Here is a 24344-nt window from a genome sequence, read left to right as displayed (position 1 = left end):
AAATTATCATCGAGAACGGGAAGCGAGTGTGGCGTTTCATGTACTCGGAACAACGGCGGGCGGCCACGCCGGTCGCGGAGCAGCGGCGGCGGGCAAAGGCGATTAGGGGGCAGCGAGAAGAGACGTCGTAGCCAAGTCGAACAGCAGTAGCGTTAAGGCAGTCTGAGAGAATGGCTCGCGGCGCAGCACGCTGGGGCATTCTGCTGGGCTCGCTGGCCCTCGTGCTGGCCCTAATCGCGCCCTTCACCGCAGCCCTGTCCAAAAGGGATCTATACCAGTACTCGGGGTCGGGCTCCAACGTCCTCGAGACAGATAGCAATGGGATGCTGCTATCCGCCGAGGCTTCCCTCAAAACGCCCATCGCTTTCTACGACAAAATCTACAACTCAATATTCGTGAGTACCGATAAGTCGAGTGGGCCTAAAATATCGGATACTCGTTTAGCATTCAGCATGACCGCGATAGTTATTCGATCCGCTCAAGTAGAGTTTTCTTATTAAACGCGGATTTACATCGAGCCTGTATTTAAGTAAATTTTCATTTTTTTTATCGATATCACTGATGTTGTAGAAAACAAGTTCTGTTCTCTTTTCGCTAATGAGCACACTAATGAGAATTGTGGAACTGGAACTATAACTCACACTGGGATAAATGTATGATTAATTCTAATTACCTACTCTTAACCAAGGTGTCTGAAGATACCTATACATATAAAATGAAATTGTACATAATGGAAAAATCTCCATCTCAAGCAGAACAAATCAAAGCATGAGAAGAGAGTTTTTCACATGATAATTACGCTATGATCGTAATTATGACATACGAACACCGTTTTTAATTAAAAAATTACACTGTGATGTAATCCTTCTATTATTGCACTCTGTCGTATCAATAATTTAAAGTTTTCTTGCCTTTTAAACAACGTTTTCTACAGACAATGAAAGAGAAAATATTCATAAATTATTCACAATAATTTACGTTAAACTTTAACAGTTTTTAGAGAAATTCTGCTGTTTACCTTGTCGACTATTTGTGACTACGAATGCGTCGGGATCTTATTATTATTAGAAAAGTTATTATTAAACGCGAATCCGCTATTTTCGTATTTACGCCGATCGTCGGCGAAAAACACCAACTCGAGAGAAGAAAAAAAAACGCGAATATTCTTGATAACCCGTTCTGTACTCACACAATATTTTTACAATTATTGAGATATTTACCGTCGAGATGTTGTCAGTGTGATGTAACGTGACAGTCAACAGAGTCCCATCTCAACATCGTAAATACATTTTATCCAGGGTTGGAAAAGTTACTTTATTAAAGTCTAGTTACAGTCACAGTTTTGTCGCTAAAAATGTAACTAGTTACAGTTACTCAAAAAGTAACAACTCGTTACTTTGCAGTTAATTTCTTGCAATAAAAATAAAAATATCAAACCTGCATTTGAATTGTAAAGCGTCGATAAAGGCGTTTATGCGCAAATGCAAGGTCTGATGCGATCTGTGGAGGTTTAAAAAATATATAAAGTAACTGTAAATGTAACAATATTAAATTAGTTACTAGTTAACGAAAAAATGTAACTGAGTTAAGTTACAGTTACAGACAGAGAAAAAGTAACGAAGTTAAATTAGAGTTACGAAAAAAAAGTAACTGTAACTTCGTTACAAGTAACGAGTTACTTCCCAACCTTGATTTTATTCTATTCTTACCTTGTATTGGTGTCTCCTCTTTGTACATGCCCGATACAACCGCTCCTGAAACACAAAATACATACACTTAACAAAAATTTGATACAAAACCATTACACCATAATTTCTTTAGTATTAAATGTTCTAAGCATTTCAACTTTTAACTTGGAATTAAAATGCATCGTCGAAAGTTAAAATCGACTGGAAGACAACATTTTGTCACCGGTTTGTGCCGCGTTATATTATCTCTAATTTCAATAATAAGAAATTCCCTGATTGGGACAAATTTGCTCCGAAAACAAAACTACTTCGAGTTCATTAAATTCGTTAACAAAAGCGATAACGGCGACGTGACCTATGCCGTGCCCTATCAACCCTATCTCTTTAATGGTGACAAAAAGTTGGAATTTCTCCGCGTTGCAAGATTAGGAAAACTTAGCTCAGTGACGAACTTCAATTTATGGTTAGAAAAAGTTTCGAGACGGCGAGACGAGCGGCTAGGCGGCGGCGCGTAATTCCTCGGTTAATATCAATTTGCCGCGCGGTAGACAACGACGAAGCCGTGCGCGCATTCGGTCATTCTCTCAATTCGGCTCGCGGCCTAATCCAGCCGACATCTTCTGGCATGACACGAATTCATTGCGCTCGCGATGACGAACAAACGACTCTCTGGGCGGCACAATCGCGCTTAATTGCGGCGGACGCGCCGCGCCGCTCGTCGCGTACAATTTACGAGGGTCCGTTAATTCGTATGAATGAACGAGCGAGAGCGGCGCGAACCGGAAGACGATGCGACGCGCATCCAGAGTCCGAGGCGCGCGATAAGATTCCGGTGGTAGTGTTTACGCACCGAAAGTGTCACCGTAAACGGAAGCGTGGCACCTCGAGGAAGTGCACGTCGTAGGGACACGAGAGCACGACCGCAGCCATCCCTCTGCGGTTCGAATTACCTTGAAACGTGTTGCGAAGATACTCAAAACAAGAGACACATATATTTATTTCCTCGTTTAAATAATTCCACGATCTCAGATTGAGAAATTGTGACAGCTTCTCAGATAATCTATTTTTCGTATCGCTTCTATTTCTTTTGTCGCTGTGATTTTCGCTGAAAAACCACATAAGAGGAACTTTAAATCAATTTTATCAAGTTAAAAACATTTCTTCTATGACACATTCCTATTTCGTAAAACGTTCACTCACGAGTAAATTTGTATACTGAAATAGCTTCTGTAATCTCTCTTATTTCAAGTTACTCTACGTCCAAAGTCGTTAAAAATCGTAGAGAGACAATTTCGGCTTTGTTATGTAGTCACGAGAACATTTAAGTTTCAGTTTACTCTTGACTCATCACTGGTGCAACGATTAGACAAACGCAGAAACCAGCGGCGATTAAGAAAAGTCCGCAGGACACCGCATGATCTCATTTTTCCGCGAATCGCCGTACTACCGTAGAGGTAACAGCATGAATGAACGTTAATTATGTACGGCTAGTCGCGTGCAGATTAATGCGAAGGATTCATCTCTCCAAAATGATTTATTGCGAATCAAGGCGCATGAGCTCATACATGGAAGCGTTTACGCCTCCACAGAAAGCAAACTCGTATCATCAACATTTTCTTAAACGTTTTCCTCTAACTAAAACTGCAACCTTGATTAACTCTGATTAATCTACGTACTAAAGAAGATATTACACGCTGAAAATGTAAATATTACGTAAATACCAAGAAATATGATCATTTACTATGAATTAAAAATCATAGTAATTCTCCCAGCTTGTGGCAAATTATATAATAAAAATATTATTTATTTATGCAATTTAACGATGCTTTCCATTATTAAACGAGGCTGTACGCGACTGGGGCCATCGAGTACCGATACTGAAATTCATTTTCAAATTGGTGTGACTTTCGCAGCCGCCGTTACCAAAATACAATATTGGGACCATGATCCGCCGTGATCCGCTCCATTCATCGAAGTTCGTCAATAATTCAAGCGTCCGGAATCATGGTGGCGTTATTGATGACGCGCGTACGTGCGCTTCGCTTAGGGATGCGCGTCGAGTCAAATCACGCGCAGAAACTCGGCCGGCCAGTCAGCCGGACGAGCTTAAAGTATAATGACGAATAATTGTGGGAGACTAGGCGGATTAAGAGCCCAGAATGGGAGATTCGATTTTGCAGGTATTGGAATAATACGTGCACGGTAATCGTATATCCTTTTATGCCGGTGCAATGCGCGTGCATCAGGCGTAGCGCGGCATTGTACAGCTACAACCTACACCTTTTGCGCGGCAAAGAGCGAGCGAAATATAAAAACCCTCCGTAAATTCAAAAAGTTCACCAACCCCATTTTTCAATATAATAAATTGTGAAATAAATATACATACGGAAAAGGAATTTTTTATTACAACTTTCACATAACACTTCATTTAAATATTACTTATATTTTAAAATATAATTATTTTAAAAAGGTTCGTAGTTTGTGTTTATTTAACGCAGCCTCAAAGAAATGTATGATGTAATGATAATATATCTGTTTAATATATTCACCATCAAGAGTATTTTTTAATTTTCTGTTCATGTTTTTTTAAATATAAAATTAGATTATTCTACGTTAAAAGGAAGTAGTCGACAATGAAGTAGTTAAATTTATGCTATCGAATCGCACAAAAATATATGCATTTATTGGATTGTTTCATAGCGTTTCATTGACGACACGTAAATGATAAATGCAGTGATTACTGTCAAAAGTGTACAGTAAAGAAAAATACAAAAATAATAACAGTTAATATGTAATTAATATATGGTTTCTAATAACTGATATTAATTGTAAAATAAGATTATATAAAGTTTAACCATCTCCCAATTCTACCAGTGCAAATAAATGCACGTGTACGCTCAAGTGTTGAAACTACAGAAATCGTGAAATTGCGATATGTACGCGGAAAGAAACCTGTAGTTGCCGTAGCTAAAAACTACATTTCAGTTGTAAAATATGGACAGCTAATATTTAGTTGTGATAGCTAAATATTGTGCTATCTATTGTATTAGGTGCGAAAATAAATTTCTATAGCAAACCGTTTGCTGTGCTATAGAAATTTATAGTTATGGCTGCAAAATATTTTGAGCAAACCATGATGAGCTACGGTAGCGGAAATTTTGTTTTCAGCGTAAACACATCGTGATATGAAAATTTTGACAAAGTTAATCTTGACGACTTTTCACATTAATTAAGTTTCACGAAGAAAATTCAAAGTAACGCGATTTTTGTATACAAAAAAGCCGCGTGCCTCGCCGTAAAAGGACACGTTCCGCAAAAGCTCGCCGATTCCCAGTAAGAATATCACGCTAAAAATACATCTTACGGCATTCTCTACCTTTGTGTACTAAGTTCGTAAAATTCAGTGGAAAACTTTGTAGCTCTTCCTGTGCTCAATTAAGCATTCGCATCAAGATAGAGAGTAATACGACAGCCAACTTACGGTGCTATACACTTAGCCTTGGCGTTTTCCCACATTAGTTAGCGGAGACTTAGTGGGAAGAATTGCGAAATTCCGCTCGCGATTCTTCTAGATCGGTCCTGTCGTCGACTTCGTCATCGCCGACGAAGTTCAATTAGACTTGACACGAAATTCTCAATTAATTTCATTACAGCTTCTTCCGTTTCTTCGAGTTACCTTTCCGTACTTCCGGTTGCGACACATCTAACCTTGAAATCATCCACGGGGATGCAAATTCATTGTTTGCAATTACGGGAAGATAAATAATTGCTGTTACGCTCTTTCTTGCAAATGTATTTTGGCTTCCGCTCGTCCTTCTCGATTTATCGCGCTCGTTTCGCTAAGCAGGCAAACATCGTCGTAGGCGTGCAATTTGTTAGAAATGCCGAAGAAATAAGCGCGCACGCCATGTAAAACTAGATAAATGTAACTCAAGTATGCGGAGAGACTTTCGCATGCGAAGGCGGACGGGAATGAACTAATGGACAAAAATTTTACTTCCTGCGTTACAGGAGAAATTACACATTTAAAATGTTCGAAGCTTTTAGTCAATTTAGTCGCAAGTAATTAAAAATAGCGTAAAATAAATAACAATCGATATCATGTTATTCTGTGCAAAAGTGCTAAATATTTATCTCATAAATTAAGATGAAAAGTGAAGAGACATCTTCAAAGAGAAATTGTTTCCCTCGGTTATAGTTCGTGCAGTAAATCTGTTTGTCATGCACACGCACTTTGAAATAGAGATTCAGACAATTTAGCGGTAATAAGGCAAACTGTGTAAGCGCTTTCTTAAAATCATCGTAAAAAAACAGTGCCTCAAGTATACATAAAGCTAATAATTTCTTACAACTTGCGCATCATTGATACCAATTAAAATTATGCAAAATACAATACTTATAGTTAGCCCCTGAAGAGGATTTGTGCATTACGTGACACAGAACTGACACCAACGTTTGAACAAATGTTTCCCCGGCCGATTCTCGTGCCATTATTATGCGGACCCAGGTCAGTGACAAATCGCGGTTGACACAGATGTATATCGCGACGTGTCCGCGAACGAAGGCACAACGGTCTACTTAGAGGACCTTCCTACACGACAATCATCTCCATTTCGTCGGTTATCGCCGACGATTCGTAGTCATCAAAATGATTGCGGCCGATTGCGCGATTGCGTTAGCGCGTGCGGCATGCGTTACCGAAACCGCCGTCTCTCCTACTGCCGTCTCATTGACTCGCGGCTGCCACCGCGTTATGACGATTGCACATGCACCACGAGTTTACCCCGGGTAATACCGAGATCCCTGCGATTAACATACGAATTCGACCCTACCGCATGAACAAGATGCTCAATAACACTTACGTATTATTGTCATGTACCATGAAAGTTCATTACGGACTGTTACGAAACGAATTGCAGATAATAGAAACATTTTCTACGTTGCACCAGAAAATATAACAACTTAGCGTGACGCATTTTTCACAAATAATATGGAAATTGTCATCCTGAATCCATAATTTTAACTCTCCAATGGCAGATTCTTTAGGAACTGTAGAATTCTTCTTATTTTATTGTGAGTTAAGTCTTGAAATTGTTACTTTATACTTAACAACATTATAATAAACAAATATGTGTATAGGTAATATTTAATTAAATATGTACACGGAGAGAATTTTCTCTTAAAGTTTACCCTGAAAATCGTGTAATCGTGGGACAACAAGACATTTTGAAGAGCTTTATGAAAGTTTACCATACATTTTACTAGTATACCAAGTGTAATTACTAATTAAATGTATGGTAAAATTGTAGAAAACTCATAAAATTCTTTGAAATGCCGTGTTGTCCCACGATTACAATATTTTCAGGATAAATTTTAAAAGAAAATTCTCTCCGTGAGACTGTACATACTGATAAAAATAAAAACATTCAATTCAATACTCGTAAAAGATAAGCAGCTCCGAAAAAAGTGAAATGTGACTTAAAATGTAAACTGTTAAACTGAGTCATTAAGGTAAATCATTGCAGTCTAAGTTAATTTGGTTTGTTCATTACCTGAGCTGAAGCTTACATCGCGATAAATATGTATGCGCGCAACATATCCCAGAATCGATTGCGATATAATTTTCGACAGAAAAAAACCGATCGTCGAGTAATTTCTCTCGAAAGTTACGCCTCGAATATTGAAATATTCGTCGATACGAGAGTCGATCTCAAATTATTTCCACTCCTGCACTAGACTTGTCAAGCATTAAAACGTTATCGCCGATATCTGGAAGAGAGTTGGCAGCTAGCATGGTTTCATTCTATTACTTCCAGGCGGTGCTATCTATTTTCACCGTTTTACCGCTATTACATGTGTGTACGTGTGTGTCATCAACTCGGCTCTAACCTACGACCTCGGTGATAGCCTCGACAATGATAGCGCGTCGAACTTTCCCACTAGCTGACTTACGCGAATGTCAAAACGTCCGAGCACATAAACGAGCTTCGGCGAGACTATCAATACTGGCTTGACATTCTCAGGGATCGATTATCGGACGCCTCGATGACCGATACTGATTCTCGGTCTATAAACTCTCGTACGTATAACGGGACAAATAATATCAATTGGATATCGAAGATAGGAGGATTTCTGCTTGTTTCAGCTAAATTGCCATTATACTGCCACAGAAAACGAACGTATTCCAATAAAATCGTACGAGAAAAAAATTAATAAGTCTAATAAATTCACCGCAAAAGCAAAAAATGTTGAATTCATTTAAATATACGTGTACGTATTAAACAATTTTAGTTAATATAGCTGCGTTATTATAAATCTAATTGATTCAATGCCGAGGGGAAAACCGCTGAGGGCATTGTGGTGTACAGATTTGCGGCATTGCGAGGCATTTTTTGGGCATTAGGCCTTGCTGGGGCATTATAAAGATAAAATACAATTAAACAAGATAAATAAGATAAAATAAGATAATGTAATTCCCACTGGGCATTAGTGGGCATTGGTGTACAAGATTTTGGTCAGCGGTTTCCCCCTCGTTCAATACTCTCTTTTAATTTCAATATATGCAAAGTTTTCATTAAAAAAATGCTCTACAATAGTAGTAAAATATAATCACAGTGTCCGATTCATCCTTTTAATACAAATTAAGTGAATTATTCAACAAAATTATGAAATACGTCTAATACTAGAACAGTGTCACAATAGAGATTATTACTTTGTCGCCCTAATTCGTGTCAATTTACTTGAACCGGGTCGCTCGTTAACGATATGCGACTTGAGCGCTAAATTTGATGCGGCGCCCATAATATTAACCTCACGTGAAAACAATATAGGTCATTTGGGTACATCGGATGTTCCAACTTTGGCTTTGAGTGGCGCATAAAAATTAACGTCGATGAATAAGAACGTGGGAGCGAAATACGAATCCGGACCAAACGAGCGTCGAAAAATTATTCGTCATATTTATTTAAAAAAAATAAATCACTTTTGCCCTTCAAACAGTGTTAAAACACTTGTATGCCTTTTAAAAAAACACGAGTGATATTTTCTTTGCCAGTGATTAAATAACAGAACGAGTAATATTATTCGACCATAACTGGCAGAAATTTTATTGCGAAAAATGTTACCTCAGCCAGGGTTTGAACCTGGACCTCCCTACAATCTAGGCGTCTCTGAGAATGATATCACTTGTTCTTTTAAAAAAATGTTATTGTTCAAATTTAAAATTATTTTCCTTTCGACAAATAACTTATTTTGTAAAAAGAATCGCGACATAGTACGTAATTAAGATATAAAGCATTTTAGGCCCTCATTAAGGACAGTAGCATAATATATCACTTCCTTAATTTCAAAATTAGGTGACATTAAACCGGTAAGAGCGAACAGTGTGAGAACCGTACCAATCATTTCCTCCCAGCGCAATATTTTGAGCGGTTGCACAATTCTTTCCGGGGGAGGGGATTAATTTTGTCTCCTTAATGACAAGAGTTTTTATTCTTATAAAACGACCCGAAAACGCGTCGCATCGCGCACGTTTGCCGCACTTCATTTTAGCCGATTGACAAAACAAGTCCAGCAGCCCCGGCCGACGGTGACACGACCAAATTTCTTTCTTTCGACCATTTATAGCTATACTCACTGTCATAATTAAAGAATGAAAATGTAATTACAGCGTTACAATGTTTTCGGAAGATGCATTGACCGTCGAAGTTCCTGACATCTTTCTCTCGCTCCTGATCTTCTTGAAATTTCTTAAAAACAATTATTAAAATCCCCTAGACGTATTCCGCCGTTCTCGCCGCTGGTTCCTTTGCAGGGCATTCTCTCGATGAGATCACCGCGATTCCTTGGCGAGCTTACGCGAACGCGACACCGTCCTCGCGCCGGCGTTATAACGAGCGTGCGTCGCTGGGTGAATGACTCTTCGACGACAGGCGCTCGCTCATTAACGTGCATGCGTGTCTATTGCGAGACTCGCGGAGACTGACGACGTGGGGCAAGTCCCCCTCCTAACAACGTCATTGTCGGATTTCACTGGCAGCACGTGCCGACGATTTACCTGCTGACCCGCTCACGCCGGTCGACCTTCCGCCGTGCGCGCCTCACCGAACGGAATTTGATTTACCGTCACGTTCCAGTCGTACGCGAGAGCATCTCTCAGCGGTGGAATTAACGTTATAAGATCCGCGACCGAATCAATACGCTCCACGATCGAAATTTGCATTGCGGAGAAATAAATTGCATTTTTCGAGTGGTTAAACGTACCTTCTTAGAGGTAATTAGTGAAAGAGCTAATATTAAATAGAACGATTGCCACAGTATCGGTTAAGCGTTGAAATATTAATAGTTAGACAATGGAGTTAAAGTAGGGCTCTCATTAAAACTAAACAACACACAAGAATGGCCAATGCGAGTCTAAGGCAAGATACAGATAGCCTATACTTATTAAAATGTGAATTCATATACCGTTTCTTTCAACATTTGTCCTGCGCGCCGGTTTCTTTTCGGACAAAACGCAGTTTTCTTACGGGTGTAGTTATTATCGTCAACAAATTTACATATTCAAATCGATTTGTAATTATATTTAAAATGCTACCATTTTAGCATTTCTTTAGATGCTACATTAATAGTTAGATTCTAATAATGCGACAAATGTCAGCTAAATTCTGACAAGCTTTACATGCGTTAATACAATTGTAAATAAATGCTGACCGGCCCTCGTCCTCATCTCAATGTCTTAAAAAATCTGAAATAATATGGAATCTGAGCATTTCATTATGCCTGTATCATAAGTATAATAAATGGAATCTTTTATGAATAGTTGTACATATATTCCAAACTGTTATTTAAACACAAAATTAAAACCAAGTGCAACCACAACAGATCGGCTAAAAAGATATCAAAGCTGGAAAATCGGTTTCCTCAATTTCAGGTAAATGGAAATGGCGTTCTCTCATTCGCTAGGGCCATGCAGAGGTTTTTCAACATTGCATTCCCTCTTGATGACCCAGTCATCTCGCCCCTTTATACGCACGTCGACACGAGAGCTTCCGGAAAGATTTACTGGAGCGAAATCGATTCTCCCGATGTTCTCGCCAGAGCCGGAGGATTAGTTCGAAGCGCCTTTAAGGACGCCAATAACTTTGTGCCTACGCACGTCTTTTTGGCCACTTGGATGGACGTTGGTTATTACAATGAGCGAAATGATAAGGCAAGCTATTTACTATTGTCATTGCGTGCTTTTGACTTTCTCGTCAAAACGAATCTTCATCTTGTATAATTGAAATAGCAAAGAAATTTTGGTATATCTATTAAGGTTGTATTTAAATTAAACGTTTCACTCTATTGAGGGAAAATGAAAAGATATGCATACGTAATGAACTTTTTTGAGAACATGAATAACATCCACCGAGTCGTCTTTCAGATGAATACTTATCAAGTCGCTATATCATCCAACGGTACGCATTCCTTTGTTGAACTACTGTACCCGGAAAATGGTATACAGTGGATTCAGGGTGAATCGCATCCCAACGGTCTCCCAGATGCCAAGGCACAAGCAGGATTCATGAGCGAGGGCAAAATGTATACCCTGAGGGGCTCGGGCACGGACCAAATTCAGAATGTCGACAAGTGAGTAATGGGGAGAGCAGAGGCGCCGGCTGTATTCAAGTGCGACGTATTCATGGACCCTTTGTAATTGTTTTTAGGTGGTCGAATGTAAATAGGCCTGGCCAGTGGCTGTTTCAAATCGGCCCCATCGATGAAGGCGAAAGTATAAAGACTCCCGATGATATTGAAGGTAACGAGTGCATAATAAAAACCCACCGAAATATGTTCGTTAAATATGAGGACCTTTTAAATTTGCGACGCCAAGCAAAAGTAGAAAAAATCTTACAATCTTGTTAGACTAATCTCGTTGAAGGTTTTTATCGTTTTGTACATTTGGAACGTGGCATATATGAATGGCAGTAATAAAATTGCAAAACCGAATGTTATCCCAGATATTATCTTTACGATGTTGATCGAATTAAGCAATATACCCTGTTAGACACGATGACTGTGCATCAAGCGGCCAGCTGCAGGACCGGCGCCACCACTTGCCACAGTAAAGCGACCTGCAATGATTACGAGATCGGATTCTGCTGCAGTTGCAAGCAGGGCTATTTCGGCAACGGGAAATCCTGCCAGCCAAACGGTAAGCTATTTATCAACGGCGTTTGTCGAAATCTCGTGTGCTTGTTGCGAGATAAGCTCAAGCTAATGGCATGCAAACGCGGCCTTTGAAGTGTTCTCGAAACGGGATAAAGAAGAGATCTTTCAGCGTTTCCCCTCTAAACTCCCTACGACGCTTCACCTAACGCGGACAAAGGTACGCAGAAGTCGTCGTAGGGCAAATAGATGCAACGCAGTAAGTAGCTGCGTTTACTCGCGCTCTCCGGTCTATTCATAGTTTACGAGACTGGTTCTTACGACTTCCACGGTAACATCATATAGACGGCAATACCGTGAATACCATGAAATGGGTCGCGTGACTCTTTGATGGCCATGTCTTTGGCAGAGTCGCAGCCAATAATTTTTTTTAATCGTAAAAAAGATGTGACGATTTCTTAAGAAGTGCAAAAATATATTTCCTTCAATCAGGCTGGAAGAATCCAGGGGGCGGAAAGAACCATGGTAAATTCCAGTTTTTACCGTCCCGGACTTTATCCAATGGAATAAATTGGTGAAAATTATAAAAATAACTAATACTTAATTTAAATATATTTATATAAATATTAGTCATTTTTATAGTCTTTATGAAAAAAGATGTTTGTTTTAAATACTAAATCATAGATATTAATCACTACTTAAAAATGGAACTAATATAATAAGTTTTTAATTAAAAAAAATTGTTTCATTGAAATTAATACATATTGTTAAAACGAGAACTTCGGAGATACGAAATTTGATAATAATTTTTAGTTTATGCGGGAAACAATACTTTTTTGCAGTGCTTTCTAAAAGTTTTCTACTTATCTTATCGTTTTTAATAGACAAGACCAGTTTTTGCAGGTTTTTTTTCCGGAAAATACCGGTTTTTACCCAAGTTTTTACCACTGGCATGGACTTTATCCAAAAAATGTGAAATTTTGCCAACCCTGTCTTGAATATTATTTTATAACTGAACGATTATGAAAAAAAAATATGAATGGATAGTGCACTGTACTTCGGACAGAAAAGTTTTGCGTATACGGAAAACTAATTAACAGCATAATTAAAGCAGCTTATTAAGACAGAGAGACCTCTGGCAATTGTAATAAAGGCACAAAAATATTATGAGACTTTTTCTGAAGGATTTAATTTTTAGACGTGCCTCTTCGAGTTATTGGCCGAATATCTGGCAAGTTAAATGGTATCGAGTTTCCCTCGAGAGATCTTCAATGCTACGTACAAACGAAGGATGGACGAACGTACACCGCCTTATCACGAGTACCTGAAGAGATCGGTGCTAGTTTTCAACTTTTAGGCAATTTGGGTAGCGTGATTGGTTGGCTATTCGCTAAACCTATTAGCGACACAGAGAACGGATACGAGCTCACAGGCAAGACACTCGTTACATTAAGATTATAGTTTCCAAAATAGACTTTGTCCAAACATAACATCTCATCTCGTATTTCTATCTTTTCATTTTGTTCAACATCTCTAGCCTACGTTTTCTAAATTAAGTTAATAATTCGTAGGAAACTACATATCATATTGATACGTTTGAAGATTGTCTGTGTGTGTACACTGGTGCATTTATATTTTCCATTTTACTAATGAGTTTGAAGAAGTCAAAGTGCTATATAACAGAGTTGCCGAAGGAAAGCAGGTTTACAATCACGCAGGTATTCATACGAGCGTGTTTCACGGGCACAGGCGGCTTATTCAACCACACGGCGGAGCTGAACTTCCCGTCGAGCGGCGACAAAGTGACGATACGCAGCAATTACCTTGGATTGGACGTCTTCGGTCAGCTGAAAATGGAAGCGGACATCACGGGGACGGTGCCGTTCCTGGAGAGAGACACCAGGGTGGACTACGGCGATTACGACGAACTCTACACCCGTGCCCAGCCGGGAGTGATCCGTTCCCAAAGCGAGCGCACCTGCAAACTTCTGCGCGGCGGCGGGGACGAGCGGGAGATAAACTTCAAGCTGGATCAGATAATCAGTTACCAGGAGTGCCCGTACGCTATCTTCGATCCCGACGACGACACGTCCAGGCTAAAGTTTTTCAGGGGTGTCACCGCTTACGAGGGCACCGAGGGCATCATTCGATTCGCCGTCAACACCAAGATAGCGCCCCTCGAGGAGGAGGATCCGTGTATTCAAGGACGACAGACTTGCGGCGACCATAGCTCCTGCGTGGTCGATGGCGACAGCTTCAAATGTGTATGTAACGCAGGGTGGGTATCTCTACTGTCCATTTTTTATTTTATTAAGTTTTATAAAATTGACGTGCCTAAAGTGTGCGTTCCTTTGTGTACGCATACACTCGACAAGGTCTTTTTTCGGATATATGTAAATGTCTTCATGAAAATGCGAACACATCATGGCGTCAATGCGTCAAATAATGATTCTTCGTTTGTACATAATTAACGATATTTATTATATTGCTCGATATATGGGAAGGTATCAGTATCTGTACGAGGAAGACGGCAGTGCGATTTGCGTGGACGTGAACGAATGCACAGCCGGTAATCACATGTGTTCCCCAGACGCTCAATGCATTAATCAGGAAGGCAGCCACACGTGCCAATGTAGAGCTGGTTTTACGGGGGACGGTCGTGTTTGCGAAAGTAAGAGTGCACTTTTATTTGTTTTATAATAAATTGTCCTAGATCTCAAAACTACTGTTACCGTACTGCGATAACTCGTGAAGTCGATCAAATTCTTACTGCTGATAGCAGCGAAAATCATCTTAACGTCTGATAATATTTTTGACCAAGTACGTCCTTTAAATTGACTGATTTTTAACTTCAAATATATTTAAAAGTAAATAATAAATAAAAACATACTGATATATCATTAGACATTCAGTTAAATTAATATTTCCCAATCTCGTCAGCCACTCACTTATCAACATTATTTAACTCTGTATCGATATAATATCCGTGTTACAGGAGTACCGTCTTGCGAAGATACTCGCTGTGGAAATTTTGAGCAGTGTGTAATGATCGGAAGTGCACCCACGTGCATCTGCATGCCTGGTTTCGAGGAAACGGGCCAGGGATGTTATCCCTCGCAGCATGGTAAAGCATTTCCCGTACAAGTTGCAAAAATATATTATTTTCTCACTGATAAGCGCGGCAACTCTACTTTTACAGCACCTTGTAACGAGGAGGATAACTGTTCTCAATATGGACTCTGCAGCTTCGACGGAAATAGAAAGAAACACGTGTGCGTTTGCATGCCTGGTTACGTCGGTGAGTGAAGAAGTTCAAAAGAATTTTTTGCCTACTGCTGATAATTCATCAAAACAAATATACGTAATTTATATAAATTTACAGAACTAAATTTATATCAATTTAAAAAAATTCAATTTATAATGGCATGTGATTCAGAGAACGGATTAAAAAAAAAACCGTTTATTTCATCACGAGTTATTTGTCTTGTCCATGTGGGGAGTCTCCGATAATGTAATTCATAAGAGACATTATTCTTTCCATTTAATCGCTTTTGTCTCTGACAAAAGTCCGGTCGTGTAAATTTCCATATTTTAATATGAGTTTTGTAACAATCCGAAAACGGAGTGATTAAACTGAATGGGCGCGAAGTATGACTCGACCACTATTCGTCGCGACGATTGTCACTTTAAACGCACGTGACCATATTGCAATTTGCAAAGTGTTTTCTGCCTGTTATTCACATATGCGATTATTTACAGGCGATGGGTACACGTGTTACTCCGAATCCGATGTCACCACAACAGACGAACCGCCGCAACCGCAGTGCGTGGTTGGAGTGTGTTGGTGTCCGAATGGCTGGGAATTCCGTAACCATGCCTGCGTGAGGCAAGAGGGAGAATATACGACAGTTGACTATCGAGACTGTAAGTTGCATGAGAAATAAAAATTCCGTGATTGGCTTCTCGCACGATTTTTCGCAAAACGTGAAAATTTTGAGCTCGGATAAAATCGACCTACTCTTTTGCCCGCTATTCGAATATGTGCATCATAATTATTGTGCATATGGCATGTATTAAGGGAGTTATTCCTAAACACCGGTACTTTAATTGCACAACAATGATTAATTGAGTATCAGTAGTATATACTTTCTGCCAATGGTATACCAAGAAGATCCTTGGAGAAAATTGTACACGGAGAGAATTTTCTCTTAAAATTTACCCTGAAAATTATGTAATCGTGGAACAACATGGCATTTTGAGAAACTGTATGAGAGTTTTTTGAAATTTTACCATACATTTTACTAGTAATTATGCTTAGTATACATTTTACTAGTAAAATGTATGGTAAAATTTTAAAAAACTCTCATAAAGCTGTTCAAAATGCCATGTTGTTCCACGATTACTGGATTTTCAGGGTAAATTTTAAGGGAAAATTCTCTCCGTGTAGACATCGAACATTAGACGTGCTTCGGATACGCAAGAAAAACGTCCTATATAGCAAACAAAAGAGTAACATGTTATATTAATACACTACGTTTTAAGCTATTAATTACATACAGTTATACAGTTGCGCACATATTAAATGAGCAATTTATAATGAAAATTGCTAGAAAAACGGAAACAGATACCAACAAAGTAGCACTGAATCCCTACGTGTATTAAAATGATTATGTTAATTTAAACAGCCTGACGTTGCGGTATTCGTGTTATCTGGCAAACATTTGTGCGTTAGAACATCACATCTGGCGCATTTTTCCCCGAGGATCATTTAGAAGTGAAAACTGAAATACAGTTGAGAATTAAAACAATGTACAAATGAAGCGCACGGCGGATAAGTGCATGCAAATGAATTAACATGAATAACTTGAAACCCCGCGATGCGAAGATCAATATTTAATAATGTGCGAAACGATCGTTAATAGTATGCGACGAACATCGTTCGTCGATGCATCATGCGTTTTAGTATCGGCACATCCGCTCCCGGGATGCTTCGACGACGTCTGCATATGTCCCTTGGGATACGATTACGACCATTTGGAACGAATTTGCGTTCCGCTGCCAGGATACCGACACGACACGAAGGGTCCATCAGGATCTAACTGTACGACGGCACTCAGTGCTTGGCTTTAAGTTATTTATGTTCATTAATGAGCACTAAGTCGCTTTGCATGTCGTTCTCTTTAACGTGCTTATGACGTCGGGCGTGAGGCGCTTTTTCATACAATTGTTTCAATTTTATCAGTGCGCGATACAACTCTTGCCTAACCGTGTAATTAATAAAAACGCTTGCGGGCTCGCACGTTCAAGCATGCGGAAGCTGAAAATAATTAATGTTTTTTATAACAATACTCTGCTGACAGTTTAATTTTAGCTACTGTGTCATGTGATGAAATCGGTTAACGAAGCACTCGTTTATCGGAGCCCGATATAAGCAGACACAAATTCGCATAAGCAAACTTACATACACCAATTTTTTCGTCGTGCAGTGCGAACAAGAGAAACAAGTTCTTTCTGTAAATAAGTGTACTCGAAGTTTTGCCATCTTCCAACTCCTTAAACTCACTTTCAGAAACTTGTGATGCGCAACCTTTTAGTGAATAGCGAGATGGAAGATTACCTCGGGAAATTGAGAAATGTGTCTATACTGCATGTAATACTCTTGGGAAGGAACTGCAAAATCGTCTTCGCAAACGTGATTGAAATATTTTAATTTCATTAAACGGTTAATATTTATGTTATAAATAATGCAGGAATATTCCGCCTTGGACTCTTTACATATAAATGAATAATTTGATTTCAAGACGGGGATGCTTATCTCGCTCGGAAAATATTTTCCATATTTTCATTCGAGACGCGAGATGCTTCAAGCTGCACATCAAAATAGATATCGATACCTTTTCTGTTAGTGATAAACTAATGCATCAACTTCAGAATTTTCCGAACAATATTTTCTTTCGAAACTTTCATTTCACGCTACGCTCACGATATCGATTCCTCGCCAAACGAAATAAATATAAGAGTCCGATATGTCTGTTAATATTTCGAGGTTTCAGGGTAACATAATTAACGGCACAATTACTCAGCAATTAGGTTAACAACGTGTTCACTTATTGAACATCAGTGCACGTTCATAAAATTGCGATTCAACTTTCTTCGTCTCGCTGTCGGGACAGCCAGCTAGCATCGTCGCTTGCTATGCAATGTATCATAATCGCGCACATGCTTGTGTCCAGTATCTTGCAACGTGGTGAACAGGTGTCACCCCTACGCCCAATGTATCTACGTGACGAGTACCGGCGATTACGAGTGCCGCTGCAATCCAGGATACGAGGGCGACGGTATGGAATGCACTAAGACAGGTACGAAATGCATCTTGCGTTTATTTAGCGATTAATTAAAAATATATATATTGGAGAGCGCACATTAAACGTTCCGCGTATCATTTCGTTCGAAATTGTTTTTGTACACGGAGCTCGTGAAATAAATTTTTTACGCGTGCAAAAAAAAACATTCGTTAAATCGCACACGCGTTTTCGCCTCGGTGCACAAACTGTCGAAAAAATTATTTATTTTTCGAAATAACCGCTGGCCGTTTGTTAATATTTAGTTTCATGATCTTTCGTACACAATTGGCAACAAAATAATTACTCGGTAACTGATTCGTGTTTTCTCATTGAACATCAGCTCATAAAATTCCGCGATTTTATTCAATTTTTTGATTTCGTTATCGGGGCAGCCATCGTTGCCAATTTACAATGCTAATGTATCAGAGCTGTGCTTTCCCCAATACTCTTGCGACTAACAATTCCATTTTCCTAAGGAAAAAGCCTAAATCGTGTGAACAGGGTGAAGGTACGTTAATAATAATAATACAACGACACAACTCTTCTCCTTCGTACAGAAGTATCCTGCTTGGACGTGGATATCTGTGACCTGAACGCGTCCTGCCAGTACGAGGAACCGACGGCAAGATGCGTCTGCAATCCAGGATACGTGGGCGACGGGACAACGTGCAGCCGCATCGGTGCTTTCACTATTCATACCTTTTTTTATTTTTTCTTTCGCGCTCATTTCGCGCCATTGCGCACGTCGCACGACGCATCTCGGAATGTCAACGCGATTTCTTTCTCTCGATCGGCGATCCATGCCATCGCGCATACATATTGCCTCCTTTGCATTCCGCATTACCATGCAAATCGAGAAATTGACGATCACGATCGAACCGCCAAGTTCAACTAGTAACTATTTCAAAGCGAGAATAGAATTTGCCTTTTGTATATATCGCGCTGTAATCCGCATGACGCGAATCGATGCGAAACGACGCGCCGACTGACATTCCCCGTTGGCTTCCTTGCGTTTTAGACGAGTGCAACGACAACTCCGAATGCGAGAAGAACGAACAGTGCACCTACCACCCCATGAGCTCGCGCTACGAATGCACCTGCAAACCCGGATTCAGCATGGACGTGGACGATCGATGCGTGCCGTCCGATTGCTCGACGAATCTTTCTCAGTGCCACGTGAACGCGCAATGTGTGCCGTCCGACGACGGCGGTTACAAATGCGTCTGCATAAGCGGCTATCACGGCGATGGTATGCGCCAGTGTGTGGAGGACCATATCGGCTGTAACGTTTTGAATAACTGCGGCCGAAATGCAGTTTGCGGGTACAATCAGACGTCCGCGAATTTCGCGTGCGTTTGCCAACCGGTGCGTACAGACGAATATCATCACATAAGATAATCGAGTTTGTTGCTAAGTGTATAACGTGCATTCGTACGTGCTATATTATGCCGTGTGTGAACGCCGTTGCACACTACGTATTATAAACAGAGATGGGCGAGCTTACTATTTCAAATTTTCTATTTTTTAAGTCTGGCGTGCACGAGTATTCATACGAATGTCTATTAAGCTGCCACAGCCACTTCAGCCCAATCGGATAAAATTTACACAGAAATTTAGTGCTCTTTTGTTGCTCATTTGTTGCTCAATTCCCGACTTTGTTGCTCGAGCCGACTCGGAGAAAATAGTGGTTGTGCTAACTTTAAATCTAAATTTCGTCTTCAATCGAAATATCTCATTAAGTCACAGTTTTAAGGTGTTGTGCTTGTGTAGGAGAGCTAGGGGTGGTTTTCGAGGGTTAGGGGTGGAGCAACAAAGTCCAGAGTACAGTAAACTAATTAGCAACAAATTCGCTCTAAAGAAATATCTTGTATTTATATTTTTCATCTTTTTTTATGTGCGTGCTAACTTCAATCTAAAGTTAGCACAACCACTATTTTCTCCGAATCGATTGGAGCAACAAAATCGGGAATTGAGCAACAAATTAGCAACAAAAGAGCACTAAATTTCTATGTAAGTTTTATTCGATTGTGCCGAAGTGGCTGTGCCAGCTTAATAGACGTTTCATACGAAAGCAAACATACACTAATTCTCTGAAGTTCTGTAATTTAAAAGGGATAAAAATGTTAACTAGTTTTATATACTTTTTTGGGCAATGCACTCTCTTAAGGTTAATCAGCGGATTATCACTGAAAAGCAGTACAGATCGCAGACTTGTAACTAACAATAAGCAGTGATAATCCGCTGATTAACCTATGTATAGTATAAAATGTGAATGAATCTGACTGCTTTTAGGGTTACTACGGTAACGGTTTCACGTGTCGGCCGCAATCCTCGTGCAGGCACGATCCGCATCTCTGCTCTCCGGAGGCAACGTGCGCGTCGACCGGTGAAAATCAGTTTGCTTGCGTTTGCAACGAGGGTTACGTCGGCGACGGCATAAATTGTAAACGCCGGCCGACGCACGACTCCAACTTTTTGCTGGTGAACCAGGGAATGGCCACGCATCGGATACCGTTCGTGCCCACACAACAGAATCCAGGAAATCCGATTCACGTAGCTTTCAAACAAATGGCGATAGCCCTAGATATCGATTGTCTCGGCGGAAAAGCTTACTCCAGTGATATTACTGGTAAAATTATATTGAAATAACTTTTGTCTCAAATTGATCAATATTCTACGTTTTTGACTCGTAGACCTAATTTAAATTTTCGCAGAGAAATATATTAAAACGTAGAATTACGTTTCACAAAATAATACATAAAAAATATTGAGCGAGAAACGTAAAATCCTAGGAGAGAGACACTCTCTAGCGAATTAAAGTTTAATTTAATTTATTACAAACGCGTCTCTCGATTGCTAGTATGACGAGAAAGTAATTACGGTCTAGGAATAAGATACCTCTGTAAGATAACATCGCGATCGATCTCAACAGGCAACAAAATAGTTCAACTATCCTATAACGGATCGATGGCAGAGACATTTATTCCGAAAGTTAGCAGTCCCGAGGGACTGTCGGTCGATTGGGTCTCGAGGAACATCTTCTGGACCGACTCAGGCAAGACGACCGTCGAGGTTGCCAGTCTAGTGACAAAGAAACGCAAAGTCCTCGTTTCCGATGGACTGGTCAATCCGAGGGGAATAGCTGTTCATCCATATCGGGGGTAAGAATAGATAAGGGCGTACGAAATCTATTTGCGGGACTTCTCAGTTCCGCGTGCTTCAAGACCTTCCCCGATCTCACAACTCATAAGACCGCTCGTACATTCTACCTGTACGACTAAAGTGAAAGCAGTTCCTTCTAACCGCGAATTATTTACACGCCGTACTATAGAAAAAAGCTAATTAATAAAAGTAACAAAAAAACGGCAATGTAATTTCAATCTTGTAATATTACGAGTGATATCACATATCATTGAAACATCTATTCGAATCGTTGAATTATATATCGTTGACGTAATCTTATACTATTTGAATTTCGCAACCAAGTATTTCTTTTTATTTAAGAAAAATATTTTGGTCTGACTGGAATCGAGCCTCCCCTAAACTGGAGTGGGCTAACGAAGATGGAACAGATCGAGCAATCTTCCTTCAGGGTGATTACGTTAAGCTGCCAAATTCATTAACTATCGATTGGGCGACGGATGAGCTGTGCTGGGCCGACGCTGGAACGTTCTCGATAAGTAAATATAGATTTTAATCACGTGAGCGCGTCGAAATAGCATCCATTAATCTTAACAGGAAAATGTCCGACGGCGCGATATGTTTTATTACCGCGTCAACTTGCCGCTCCAATACCAAATAATCTCTTGTTCTCAGGTTGCATTGAAATAGATAGCAAGAAAGTCACCGTCGTCGCAAATGAACTTACCTATCCGTTTGGCCTGGCAATTTCTCACAATCATTATTACTGGACCGACTGGAAAACGTAAGAGACTAAAATATTCACTCGCGCGTGCAGACAATCCGCAGAATGCCATAAAATGTAAAAGTTTTTATATTACGCCCTTTCCATTGCAGACACAAGATCGAAGTCGGCATGAAGACTAATGGCGAAAGACGCACACCATTGTCTATCCCGCCCGGTGGAAGTGGGAAACTATACGGTATCGTGGTCGTTCCCGAGTCATGCCCCAGAGGTAAATTTTTCATCTCCGTAGAGATCTATTTCTCAAAATTATATATTTCTAGGAAATATATATATATATAATTGCAAAATTTACCGCGCCTTCGTCACGTCTCGCCGAAGCCTGAATTAACGAGAATTCAGAAAATCTCCCAACTCTTCTACAGAAAGAAACTCGCTAGAGACAAGAATCTAATATCGTCGGAAACTCCATAATTCACGATCGCTTGTTTGCAGTGACAAATGTGTGCCAGTACGACAACGGAAGGTGCAACAAGAATCAGCTTTGTCTACCGGACGGTCAGGGCGGCAGAACGTGTGCGTGCGCGGATGATGCGAAAGGACCGTGTACCGACTCCCGTTATTAGATCCGTCTTCGATCTTGCACGGAAATAAAACAACGCACGGCCTCGCGTTCGACATTACGGTAGCTGATAAGAAAGTTTCGCAGTGGCGCTCACGTCGAGCCAAAAGTCGCAATAACCATTAGACCAAAAGTAAATTATAATATTATTCGTAATATTAATTAGCTGTCACCGATATTCTCAAATAAACATCTACTTTTGTATCTATCAATCGCAATACGCGGTACAAGCTGTACAGCGACCAGATCTTATTTAATAAAAATGAAGGAAACAGCGAGCGGAGAGCTTTGCACTGAAATATTCATACGATCGACCATTTCCATCCACTTTCCTCGTTTAAATCTTTCCCGGGTTCATCCGCCTGATTAGTTTATAATTAACTATGTAAAAAGAAAATGAAAATCAAAAGAGCTTTATAGGAAACTGTCCTACATAGATTGAAAATTATGACAATCGTAACGCCATGAGAAATTAAATCCAATGAGCTATGACTGCCGTTCGTAATTAACCATTTCATTTTCTGTAAACTAACTTATGTTGCTCTCGACAAAAAAAAAGTGTAAAAGAGATACACCGAATAAACTTTTTCTTCTCAACTCAACTCAGCCACTCAATTCATTACTTTTCTTTCCTCAAGATTCGTGTAATGATAAGTTAGCACACTGATTTCCACGGAAGATACATTTTTAGCACGCAGTCTTGAGGAATAAAATACATTCTCCAACATTTTCAACGTAATCATATTTTCACATATTTTCTTACCACATATTTCTTTCGAGAACGTGATATTTAATTGGTTACGTAAGAATTCAAAGGGCAATAAGATGCAAAAAGAAAAGAGATTACATGAGGGAAAGATAAGAGTACGACCTCAAAAACCGTCAAAGGGCTTGCTGCTCTGCGATGGATTCGCGCGGAGTGACAAGAATCTCTTGAAAGTGCATCTCGACTTATCTTCTTGGAGCTCTACAGTAAAATGGTAAAATTCTAAAAATAGATGCAAATCAAAGTATTGTAAATTGGTGCAAATTGAACACAGAAAAATAGTTGCTATTTTGCTAATACTCTTTTTCTTTAGTACAAAAATGAGTAAGTAATGTTATGTAACGCGCGAGACAAAATAAGACGACTTAAAATAAATTGGAAGGTCAACGCGCCGCGTGTAAGAAGCAGAAAAGACCATAACGTTTTGTTTTAATAGGATACGCATTTCTATCGAAACGAAACAGTGTAAGACAATTTCGAAACTATTCAGCGAAGTAAACCGATTATCTGCGTGAAAATTAACGGGCGAAATTTGATAAATTTCACAGGATTCGTTGTACCTGGAAACGCCGAAAATCAATATCTCATATTTCTGTAACCAAATGCAACTTCTGTACCTTAATTGTGTATCAATTTACATTTTGATGTTATAATAACATAATTATCCAGTTATTTATATATAAATCAGTAATTGTATAATTGATTATATTCAATGCGCATAATAAAAGCGCATTGATCTTTCGCATCTTTCGGAAAATTAATTATTTTATTATAAATAATAATAGATACAACCTCCCCGCATTGATTTTCTTACTAATTAAATAATTAAATAAACAAGGCAAATTAGCCCTTGTTAATTTCACATTAATGTAGAATTACACAACATCAGAAAATCCTTTTGTTCCGCAAAATT

At 39.5% G+C, this 24344-nt stretch overlaps 1 protein-coding gene across 4 annotated transcripts; it reads left to right on the top strand.

The window, feature by feature from the left end:
- Positions 1-115: 115 nt before the first annotated feature.
- LOC105568482 (nidogen-2) lies at positions 116-22948 on the top strand. 4 transcript variants are annotated; one of them, XM_012024187.1, is made up of 21 exons: positions 116-395; positions 10618-10896; positions 11110-11315; positions 11393-11484; positions 11734-11880; positions 13033-13266; positions 13584-14112; positions 14339-14505; positions 14830-14958; positions 15034-15132; positions 15594-15758; positions 16798-16935; positions 18068-18193; positions 18736-18858; positions 19197-19543; positions 20471-20807; positions 21111-21339; positions 21683-21858; positions 21995-22103; positions 22196-22314; positions 22539-22948. In XM_012024187.1, the coding sequence occupies exons 1-21, from the start codon at positions 171-173 to the stop codon at positions 22667-22669; spliced, it is 4107 nt and encodes a 1368-aa protein (XP_011879577.1). In that variant the 5' UTR covers positions 116-170; the 3' UTR covers positions 22670-22948. The 4 variants fall into 4 exon arrangements, with proteins under 4 accessions (XP_011879577.1, XP_011879579.1, XP_011879578.1 ...); XM_012024189.1 differs by lacking the exon at positions 16798-16935 and having other exon boundaries at positions 117-395; XM_012024188.1 differs by lacking the exon at positions 18736-18858 and having other exon boundaries at positions 117-395.
- Positions 22949-24344: the final 1396 nt, after the last annotated feature.

The sequence above is a fragment of the Vollenhovia emeryi genome, unplaced genomic scaffold (genome assembly GCF_000949405.1).
Source record: "Vollenhovia emeryi isolate VEMERY1.0 unplaced genomic scaffold, V.emery_V1.0 DF939129.1, whole genome shotgun sequence".
Taxonomy (NCBI): Eukaryota; Metazoa; Arthropoda; class Insecta; order Hymenoptera; family Formicidae; genus Vollenhovia; species Vollenhovia emeryi.
Note: the sequence above shows the minus strand (reverse complement) of the source record. Positions and strands in the feature narration are given on the sequence as shown.